Below are 11,772 nucleotides of genomic sequence, written 5' to 3'. Positions count from 1 at the left end.
TTTTTATTAATCAATATACGTTCTGTGAGATTTCATACTCAAACATAATCTTTTGAACAAACTAAAAAATTGAAAATGAAGTTGATATATGTTTTTTCTTCTGTCACATGCTTAAGAGGGTACTAATATTTGAGAACTTGGGATATTGGGAAGTTTGTAAGATTATACCTTGGGATTCTAGAAATTTGCCACATGAAGGTGCTCTTTATATGTACTGACCTCAATTCCTGGCCTTTGCTGAATTTGTCTAAAAGTGTAACTTACTGTACTCTGAAATATAGCTTCTAGTTTAACTAACATACTGTGACACAAATGTGACCTCAATGGTAATTATTTAGTTCACTTCTGATGAAACCTAGTAGCTTAGATTTGTGAATATATTTTACCATATTTTCTTCGTTTGACTGTATTTATTTGACTGATAATGCCATCATGTTTTAACAATCTAATGTTATTTGTGAGGTGGCCATTTTCCATTTTCTTAGTATTTCTTGATTTTGAAAAAACTTTAATCAAATTAAAATCACTTGTTCATATGGAATGATACTTGTTGCAGAATGTTATGAAATCTTCATAATTTTCTTCATAATATTAATTACTTCCCTATTTCTTAGACTGTAAATAAAAGGGTTTAATAAAGGAATCACTGAAGTATAAAAAATAGCAATAGGTATAATATCTTTGTTCTCTTCATTAACTGAATTTGGTCGAATGTACATGAAGAGAAGAGAACCATAGAAAATTGAGACAGAGAGAAAGTGGGAGGCACAAGTAGACAAGGCTTTGCTTTTTCCTTCTTTGGATTTCATTTTGAAAATTGTGAAAAGGATAAAAAGGTAAGAGATTATGACTATGGTAATAGTGAAGACTGAAAGTGACCCTGAAACAATAAATATCATCAGTTCATTGATATAAGGGTTCACACAGGAGAGTCTGTATAATGGAAGGACATCACAAAAAAAGTGATTAATTTGATGAGACCTACAGAAAGTTAACCTAAAGAGAAACCCTACATGAATTGCGGGGTGAATGTTTCCAGCTATGTAGGCCCCTGTGGTCATCTGAATGCAGAGTTTCTTTGACATCATGGTGTGGTACTGCAGTGGTTTGCAGATGGCCACATAGCGATCATAGGCCATTGCTGCCAGGAGAAAGCTATCTGTAGTTTCTGCAAGGCAGAGACAATAGAATTGTGCCATGCATTCGTACAGAGAAATCATTCTGTCTTTGGAAAAGAGGTTCTGTAGCATCTTTGGGGTAATGGCACTGGAACAATAGGAATCCATCAGCGCGAGGTTACCCAGAAAGATGTACATTGGTGTGTGAAGACGATGCTCTGTGACTATCAATGCCACCAGACCAAGATTCCCCACCATGGTGATCAGATAGATGGTAAGGAATATCAGGAACAGAAGGGTCTTCAGCTCTGGACGTTCTGTAAATCCTGTGAGAGTAAACTCTGTTGTCAAGGAGTGGTTATCTTCAGTCATATCTACCTTCTCTGTTGACCCAGGAATTGTGGAGATACAGCATTGAAATTAGAGTGTCTATAGTTTTCCTCTTCAAATTTTTCTTTATACAAGGAATGTAGCCATTCTTAAAACTTCCCCTATTTCCTCTGGGATATAGGGACATGGACCTGTGGGAGACATTTATTTCTTTGAAATGTAAAATTTTGATTCTGAAATTCAGGATTCTCCAAAATATTTTTGTAGTTTTAGGGGGAATGCTTGCAGTGAAAAGGGGTTGTCTTTATGAATTTATGAAGAACACTATATATATCTATGGCACCCATATTCAGTATTCCCAAATAATGTGTCATTTTTTATATGTGCTCGTGTGCAGTCGCTGACCCATGTCCAACCATTTGCAACCCTGTGGACTGTAGCTCCCTAGGCGCCTCTGTCCATGGGATTTTCCAGGCAAGAATACTAGAGTGGGTTCTATTTCCTCCTTCAGAGGCTCTTCCTGACTCAGGGATCAAACCCACATCTCCTGCACTGGCAGGCAGATTCTTTACCACTAAAGGCATCTGAGAAGCCCCAGATTTTGTATGAGTCCCTTAAAATAAATACCAAGTCACATATATATCTCATTCACCTAGAGCCAGACATCCAGGAGTGTGAAGTGCCACAATAAAAAGTAGTGCGGGTGAGGGAATTCTGGCTGAGCTATTTCAAATCCTAAAGGATGATGCTGTTGAAGTGCTGCACTCAGTATGTTGAGCCAATTTGGGAAACTCAGCAATGGTCACAGGACTGGAAAAGGTCAATTTTCATTCCAATCCCAAAGAAAGGCAATGCTAAAGAATGCTCAGACTACTGCACAATTGCACTCATTTCACATGCTAGCAAGGTAACACTCAAAATCCTTCAAGCTAAGCTTCAACAGTATGTGAACCAAGAACTTCCATATGTACAAGCTGGATTTAGAAAAGGCAGAGGAACCAGAGATCAAACTGCCTACATCTGTTGGATCATAGAAAAAGCAAGAGAATTAAAACAAAACAAAACAAAACAAAACATCTACTTCTGCGTCATTGACTACGCTAAAGCCTTTGACTGTGTGGATCACAACAAACTGTCAAAAATTCTTAAAGAGATGGGAATACCAGACCACCTTACCTGTCTGCTGAGAAACCTGTATGCAGATCAAAAAGCAACAGATAGAACCAGACATTGAACAATAGACACATTCAAAATTGGGAAAGAAGTATGTCAAGGCTGTATATTATCACCCTGCTTATATGCAGAGTATATCATACAAAATGCTGGGCTGAATGAATCACAAGCTGAAATCAAGATTTCTGAGAGAAATAACAACAACCTCAGATATGCAGGTGATATCATTCTAATAGCAGAAAGTGAGGAGGAACTAAAGAGCCTCTTGATGAAGGTGAAAGAGGAGAGTAAAAAAGTTGGCTTAAAACTCAACATGCAAAAAAAATAAGATCATGGCTTCTGGTCCTATCACTTCATGGCACATAGATGAAGAAAAGGTGGAAACAGTTTATTTTATTTTATTTTCTTGGGCTCCTAAATCACTGTAGATGGTGGCTGCAGCCATGCAATTAAGAGATGCTGGTTCCTTGGGAAAAAAGCTATGTCATCGCTAGACAGTACAGTAAAAAGCAGGGACATCACTTTGCCAGTAAAGGTCTGTATAGTCAAAACTGTGGTTTTTCCAGCAGTCATGTACAGATTAGAGTTGGTCCATAAAGAAAGCTGAGCGCTGAAGAGTTGATGTTTTGGAATTGTGGTGCTGGAGAAGACTCTTGAGAATTCCTTGGACAGCAAAGAGATCCAACTAGTCCATCCTAAAGGAAATCAACTTTGAATGTTCATTGAATGAACTGATGCTGAAGTTAAAGCTCCAATACTTTGGCCACCTGATGGGAAGAGCCAACTCATTGGAAAAGACCCCAGTGCTGGGAAAGATTGAGGGCAGGAGAAGAACAGGGTGACAGAGGATGAAATGGTTTGATGGCATCACCAACTCAATGGATATGAATTTGAGCAAACTCTGAGAGAGTGAATGACAGGGGAAAGCCTGGTGTGCTGCAGTCCATGGTATCACAGAGTCAGACATTGCTTAGTGACTGAACAACAACAAATGTGTGTTTGTGTGTATATATATATATATATATATATATATATATATATATATATAATTAGATACTTTTCATGTATTCTCCCAGTAGAGGCAATTTTTGAATAACATACACAGTTATGTTTGATTTATATCTTAGGAATGTGTGGAAATCACTAAGGATGAAGGACAGGGCTGTTCATCTTTAAAGAAAATTACCTAAGAAAATTGCACTTACAGATTTTCATCTCTTTCATCTCTTTTCACAGTGTCATGCTGCATCCACTATTCTCTTTGAACATGCCTAGATACCTACATCTTTATATAAATATAAAGCATCAGTTCAGTTCAGTCACTCAGTCAAGTGTTTTATATATGCTTTATATAAGCATAGTTTCTTCTTTATATAAAGCATAGTTTTTTATAATAATGCATAATAAAGTTTATTCAGTGTCCCAAACTATACCAGTCTCCATTTTTTTGAACCATCAAGAGTATTTTTTATATCCAATACAATCTAGAATTGCTTGTATAAAATCTAACCTTGCTTTTTCCATATGTGTATGTGTATTTTTCTTTTTATATTATAAGTATTCTGAGATATTCTGTAATTTATACTTCAAAAACAGTTGTAGAGTGCTATGGGAAAAAAGCATGATTATTTCCAGTCCTACCTCCAGGTCAGTGACCTGGGACGGGTGAACTTATTTTTAGTATCCTACCAATGATCCTTAATGAACTATTTGCTATCTGCAAGTTGAGATTTAATTTTGAAGAACAGTTTACAAAGGATATTATCAAAATTCTTTGCTTAGAAGTATCTGTGTATCTTTTATCTGAATTAACATGCCTACTATTTTCTGTTTCCTAAGAAAGTTATGTAAGATTTTCAGAAGTATGTCATAGTACATTAAAAGTAAATAAAAGTAAGCCACGCTTTTCTACTTTAGTTTCCTAAGACTCAGAGAAAACCCTTTAAATCTTAATATGATTTGTGAGAACAAATTTTGTTTTTCTTTAAAGAGCTACCTTCTACTATTATTTAGTAACCTACAAGACATATTGACTGAGTGTCTAATCATATAAATTCTATGGTCAAAATGGTTTATTTCAATTTCAAACTATGGGAACTGGCTGAAAGTTTTATCTATTTTTTGTTTTAAAATATTAAATATATGCCAATTTATTATTCAGCCAAGATAGAAATAACTTTCTATGTGCAGGTCTGAATTATATAACAGAATTATATTCTGTCTTTACCTGTATATTTTGAAGTTTTATAATCAGAGAGGTCAGCATAAGTTGCAATGAATTTTTTCACCCTCATTCCCATAGTTTTCAGTTTTGGAAATAGCTAGGATGATAACTAAATAGTTGAAATCTTGCATAACAAAAATGCTTAATAATTCAAAAAATAAATGTTAATTTATATTAATATTAAAAGTAAAATAGAAACAGAAATAAAAGCAAAGTAAAATAGAAGTTTATTCTTACCTAGATTTCACTGAGAAGTCTTATGTAATGCCTAGTTACATATGCCTTATGTAAATGCCTAGTTATTTGCTTTCCGGTGTTAGGTCTACTAGAATTTTAGAATATAAACCTTAGTCTCTAAAACACTTGGGGTTAAAGGAATAAACATCTGGGAGACTACTAATAGGTGAGCATCAGTAATTATTTTCCATACAACACAAATTTAAATTTTCCATCAAATGCTAAAGGGATTTCCTTGTAATGATTTCATTGTGTTTCTGTGGGGAGATTATGTCACTATGATCTAGCTACCAAAAGTTAATTAAAGATGACCTGTGAAAAAAATTAGGTTAAAGTAAAAGACCTTCATTAAAGTCACCAAGGTAATTTGAGGTCATCTTGCTGAATCTAACGTAACTGACCTCATTTTTACAATTCTCTGCCTTCATTTTGTAAAATGTAAAATAAGCAGAAGAGTCAGGTTGGTTTCACCTTCTGTTGAAGTAATTAATATTTTATGGCCTTAATATTGTTTATGAAAGATGATTTACTTTGGAGATGATACTAAATGGTGTTGAAGATGTAGCCAGAGTATCACCTTCCCCCTGTGAATTGAATTTGGTCCCGTGTCCTCCTCAACCCATAGTGGAAACTTTGATACTATTATTTAGTCCCAGATATGAATTACTGAAGTTGTTCTTTCTTTTAAGTCCTTACCAGCTGTTTTGTCTTTATTATGCTGATTCCTCCTTTATTCTAATAATTACTCTCCTGGAGGCTATATATTTATTTGTTATTGTTCAGTCATTAAGTTGTGTCCGACTGTTTGTGACACCATGCACTGTGTAGCGCAATTTCAAACTATCTCACAGTTGCACTCCTTTCACATGCTAGGAAGGTCATGCTCAAAATTTTTCAAGCTAGGCTTCAACAGTATGTGAACTGAGAACTTCCAGATATACTAACTGGGTTTAGAAAAGGCAGAGGAACCAGAGATCAAATTGCCGGTATCCGTTGGATCATAGAAAAAAACAAGAGAATTTCAGTAAAACATCTACTTCTGCTTCATTGACTACACTAAAGCCTTTGACTACGTGGGTCACAACAAGCTGTGGAAAATTCTTAGAGATGGGAATACCAGACCACCTGACCTCCTGACCTCGTCTCCTCAGAAACCTGTATGCAGGTCAAGAAGCAACAGTTAGAACTGGACACAAAACAAAGATGGGTTCCTTATTGGGAAAAGAGTATGTCAAGGCTGTAGATTGTCACCCTGCTTATTTAAACTGTATGCAGAGTATATCATGTGAAGGGGCTTTCTTCATAGCTCAGTCGGTAAAGATTCAGCCTGCAATGGAGGAGAACGGGTTTGATCCCTGGGTCTTGAAGATCCCCTGGAGAAGGAAATGGCAACTTACTCCAGTATTCTTGCCTGGAGAATCCCCATGGACATAGGAGCCTGGCAGGCTACAGTCCAGCAGATCACAAGATTTGGACATGACTTAGAGAAAAACATCCACCACCATATCATGCAAAATTCTGGGCTGGATGAAACACAAGCTGGGATCAAGATTGCCGGGAGAAATATCAATAACTCAGATATGCAGACAACACCACGCTTATGGGAGAAAGCAAAGAGGAACTAAAGAGCCTCTTGATGAAGGTGAAAGAGGAGAGTGAAAAAACTGGCTTAAAACTCAGCATTCAAAAAATGAAGATCATGGCATGTGGTCCCATCACTTCATGGCAAATAGATGGGGAAACAATGGAAACAGTGACAGACTTTATTTTCTTGGGCTCCAAAATCACTGCAGGTGGTGACTGCAGCCATGAAGTTACAAGATGCTTGCTCCTTGGAATGAAAGCTATGACAAACCTAGACAGTGCGTTAAAAACCAGAGACATCACTTTGCCAACAAAAGTCTGTCTAGTCAAAACTATGGTTTTTCCAGTAGTCATGTACGAATGTGAGAGTTGGACCATAAAGAAGGCTGAATGCCAAAGAATTGATGCTTTCAAACTGTGGTGTTAGAGAAGACTCTTGAGTCCCTTGGACTGCAAGGACATCAAACCAATCAATCCTAAAGGCAATCAACCCTGAATATGCATTGGAAAGACTGATGCTGAAGCTGAAGCTCCTATATTTTGGCCACCTGATACAAACTCTGGGAGATGGTGAAGGACAGGGAAGCCTGGCGAGTTGCAGGCCATGGGGTCACAAAGAGTCGGAAAGGACTGAGCAACTGAATGACAAGGGACTGTGTAGCATGCCAGGCTCCTCTATCCTTCACTCTCTCCTGGAGGTTGTTCAAATTCATGTCCATTGAGTAGCTGATGCTATTGAATCATTTCATCCTCTGCAGCCCCCTTTTCCCCTTTTGCCTTCAATCTTCCCCAGCTTCAGGGTCTTTTCCAGTGAGTCAACTCTTCACATCAGATGGCCATATTATTAGAGCTTCAGCTTCAGTATCAATACTCCCAGTGAATTTTTAAGGGTTGATTTTCTTTAAGATAGACTGGTTTCATCTCCTTGTTGTGCATGGGACTCTCAAGAGTCTTCTCCGGCTCCACAGTTCAAAAGCATCAGTTCTTTAGCACTCAGCATGTCTATAATCAGTCACTCCTCCTCTAATCTCTGTTGTTTTAAGAGGAAAGAGATGTCTTGATTATGTTCATTCCTTTATTTCTAACACTTGAATAGATACATCGTACTTCGTAGTGCTCAACAAATACTTATCTGTTGAATGAAAGAAATGATAATACTTCCTTGTTCAAGTATTTGTAAGGATCTTTGATTAGCTTTCAAACAGTTTTTCCTTGTTTTGTCATCCCAGATGCCCCACAGTCTGCATCTTGCCTCTCACTTTGCTTTCTTCCTCTCAGATCAGGGCAGTTGGCCACGTGCATCCCTTTACTCTTCCTCTTATACACCTGCTTCATTAATTTGCTTTTATTTCCTCACTAAAATATCTTCTCACTCTCTCTCACCCTAGACCTACTCATTTTTGTTCTCGACTAAGATCTCCTCCTTGAGCACATTTAAGTACTCTACATTAAAAAAAAAAAAAAAAAAAGCTGAAGTTGAACGGTTCCATGAAGACCTACAAGACCTTTTAGAACTAACACCCCAAAAATATGTCCTTTTCATTATAGGGGACTGGAATGCAAAAGTAGGAAGTCAAGAAACACCTGGAGTAACAGGCAAATTTGGCCTTGGAATACGGAATGAAGCAGGGCAAAGACTAATAGAGTTTTGCCAAGAAAATGCACTGGTCATAGCAAACACCCTCTTCCAACAACACAAGAGAAGACTCTACACTTGGACATCACCAGATGGTCAACACCGAAATCAGATTGATTATATACTTTGCAGCCAAAGATGGAGAAGCTCTATACAGTCAACAAAAACAAGACCAAGACCTGACTGTGGCTCAGATCCTGAACTCCTTATTGCCAAATTCAGACTTAAATTGAAGAAAGTAGGGAAAACCACTAGACCATTCAGGTATGACCTAAATCAAACACCTTATGATTATACAGTGGAAGTGAGAAATAGATTTAAGGGACTAGATCTGATAGATAGAGTGCCTGATGAACTATAGAATGAGGTTCGTGACATTGTACAGGAGACAGGGATCAAGACCATCCCCATGGAAAAGAAATGCAAAAAAGCAAAATGGCTGTCTGGGGAGGCCTTACAAATAGCTATGAAAAGAAGAGAAGTGAAAAGCAAAGGAGAAAAGGAAAGATATAAGCATCTGAATGCAGAGTTCCAAAGAATAGCAAGAAGAGATAAGAAAGCCTTCCTCAGCGATCAATGCAAAGAAATAGAGGAAAACAACAGAATGGGAAAGACTAGAGATCTCTTCAAGAAAATTAGAGATACCAGGGGAACATTTCATGCAAAGATGGGCTCAATAAAGGACAGAAACGGTGTGGACCTAACAGAAGCAGAAGATATCAAGAAGAGGTGGCAAGAATACACAGGAAACTGTACAAAAAAGATCTTCAAGACCAAGATAATCACAATGATGTGATCACTCACTTAGAGCCAGACATCCTAGAATGTGAAGTCAAGTGGACCTTAGGAAGCATCACTACGAACAAAGCTAGTGGAGGTGATGGAATTCCAGTTGAACTATTTCAAATCCTGAAAGATGATGCTGTGAAAGTGCTTCACTCAATATGCCAGCAAATTTGAAAAACTCGGCAGTGGCCACAGGACTGAAAAAGGTCAGTTTTCATTCTGATCCCAAAGAAAGGCAATGCCAAAGAATGCTCAATCTACCGCACAATTGCTCTCATCTCATACGCTAGTAAAGTAATGCTCAAAATTCTTCAACCCAGGCATCAGCAATATGTGAACTGTGAACTTCCAGATGTTCAAGCTGGTGTTAGAAAAGGCAGAGGAACCAGAGATCAAATTGCCAACATCTGCTGGATCATGGTAAAAGCAAGAGTTCCAGAAAACATCTATTTCTGCATTATTGGCTATGCCAAAGCCTTTGACTGTGTGGATCACAATAAAATGTGGAAAATTCTGAAAGAGATGGGAATACCAGACCACCTGACCTGCCTCTTGAGAAACTTATATGTAGGTCAGGAAGCAACAGAACTAGACATGGAACAACAGGCTGGTTCCAAATAGGAAAAGGAGTACGTCAAGGCTGTATATTGTCACCCTGCTTATTTAACTTATATGCAGAGTACATCATGAGAAACGCTGGACTGGAAGAAACACAAGCTGGAATCAAGATTGTTGGGAGAAATATCAATAACCTCAGATGATACCACCCTTATGGCAGAAAGTGAAGAGAAACTAAAAAGCCTCTTGATGAAAGTGAAAGAGGAGAGTGAAAAAGTTGGCTTAAAGCTCAATATTCAGAAAACAAAGATCATGGCATCTGGTCCCATCACTTCATGGGAAATAGATGGGGAAACAGTGGAAACAGTGTCAGACTTTATTTTTTTGGGTTCCAAAATCACTGCAGATGGTGACTGCAGCCATGAAATTAAAAGACGCTTACTCCTTGGAAGTAAAGTTATGACCAACCTAGATAGCATATTCAAAAGCAGAGACATTACTTTGCCAGCAAAGGTCCGTCTAGTCAAGGCTATGGTTTTTCCTGTGGTCATGTATGGATGTGAGAGTTGGACTGTGAAGAAAGCTGAGCACCGAAGAATTGACGCTTTTGAACTGTGTTGTTGGAGAAGACTCTTGAGAGTCCCTTGGACTGCAAGGAGATCCAACCAGTCCATTCTGAAGGAGATCAGCCCTGGGATTTCTTTGGAAGGAATGATGCTAAAGCTGAAACTCCAGTACTTTGGCCACCTCATGCGAAGAGTTGACTCATTGGAAAAGACTCTGATGCTGGGAGGGATTGGGGGTAGGAGGAGAAGGGGACGACAGAGGATGAGATGGCCAGATGACATGCCTGACTCGATGGACGTGAGTCTGAGTGAACTCTGGGAGTTGGTGATGGACAGGGAGGCCTGGTGTGCTGCGATTCATGGGGTTGCAAAGAATCGGACACGACTGAGCGACTGAACTGAACTGAACATTAAAAAAGGATTTCCCTTTTACTGGCTTCTGTGATAAGACAAAGCCAGTAAATGTAAAATGTATTTACCATTTTATCAAATATGGATTGTATACGCCTCGATTGTAAAGTATTGAATAAATATCCACGTGTATGTTTGTGTGCTCAGTCGCTCAACCATGTCCGGCTGTTTGTGACCTCATGGACTGTAGCCTGCCAGGCTTATCTGTCCATGGAATTCTCCAAGCCAGAATACTGGAGTGAGTAGCCTTTCCCTTCCCCAGGGGATCTTCCCAACACCGTGATCAAACCTGCGTCTCTTATGTCTCCTGCATTGGCGGGCAGAGTCTTTACCACTGGATCACCTGGGAAGCCCATATAAGTTACCAATCATGTCTTATGACTTTTGGGCTCCTGACAACATAATGAGCTGGATCATTAATACAAGCTGCTTTATTTTTCAAATTTCAGTGCTGTTTAACCTTAGTCAGGTATTTACAGTATATAGGATGTTAGAAGAGACCTTTGGTAGAATGAGCAGAGTATAAGGAGTTCTTAGATTTTAGAAATGGCTCCTGACAAGAAGCTCATAATCTGGTGGGGAGAAAAATGGTTACATTGGTAACTACCAGACAAGTCAATCTGTGATATAAAATTGTTAATATGCTATATGAAAATATGGTGAAGAAAATGAATAGAGACACAGAGGAAAAAAGAAAGATTTTTTTAATTGGAAGTATCATTTCAGATGAACTTTACAGAATAAGTAGAATTATCATATGTGAAGCCCAGAAGAAAAAGCAGCAACAGAATGGAAACATATGATAAATCCTGGAAGCCTGAAATCAGTTCAGTTCAGTTCAGTCACTCTGTCATGTCCGACTCTTTGCAACCCCGTGAATCGCAGCACGCCAGGCCTCCCTGTCCATCACCAACTCCTGGAGTTCACTCAGACTCACGTCCATCGAGTCAGGCATGTCATCTGGCCATCTCATCCTCTGTCATCCCCTTCTCCTCCTACCCCCAATCCCTCCCAGCATCAGAGTCTTTTCCAATGAGTCAACTCTTCACGTGAGGTGGCCAAAGTACTGGAGTTTCAGCTTTAGCATCATTCCTTCCAAAGAAATCCCAGGGCTGATCTCCTTCAGAATGGACTCGTTGAATCTCCTTG

The 11,772-nt window shown here is 38.6% G+C and overlaps 1 protein-coding gene across 1 annotated transcript; it reads right to left on the bottom strand.

The window, feature by feature from the left end:
- Nucleotides 1-437: 437 nt before the first annotated feature.
- Nucleotides 438-1,490, bottom strand: LOC113897631 (olfactory receptor 5K1-like). The gene is made up of 2 exons (XM_027550459.1): nucleotides 569-1,490; nucleotides 438-493 (listed from the first exon to the last, which is right to left on the bottom strand). Exons 1-2 carry the CDS (start codon nucleotides 1,488-1,490, stop codon nucleotides 438-440), a joined length of 978 nt encoding a protein of 325 aa, XP_027406260.1.
- Nucleotides 1,491-11,772: the final 10,282 nt, after the last annotated feature.

The sequence above is a fragment of the Bos indicus x Bos taurus genome, chromosome 1 (genome assembly GCF_003369695.1).
Source record: "Bos indicus x Bos taurus breed Angus x Brahman F1 hybrid chromosome 1, Bos_hybrid_MaternalHap_v2.0, whole genome shotgun sequence".
NCBI lineage: Eukaryota > Metazoa > Chordata > Mammalia > Artiodactyla > Bovidae > Bos > Bos indicus x Bos taurus.
Note: the sequence above shows the minus strand (reverse complement) of the source record. Positions and strands in the feature narration are given on the sequence as shown.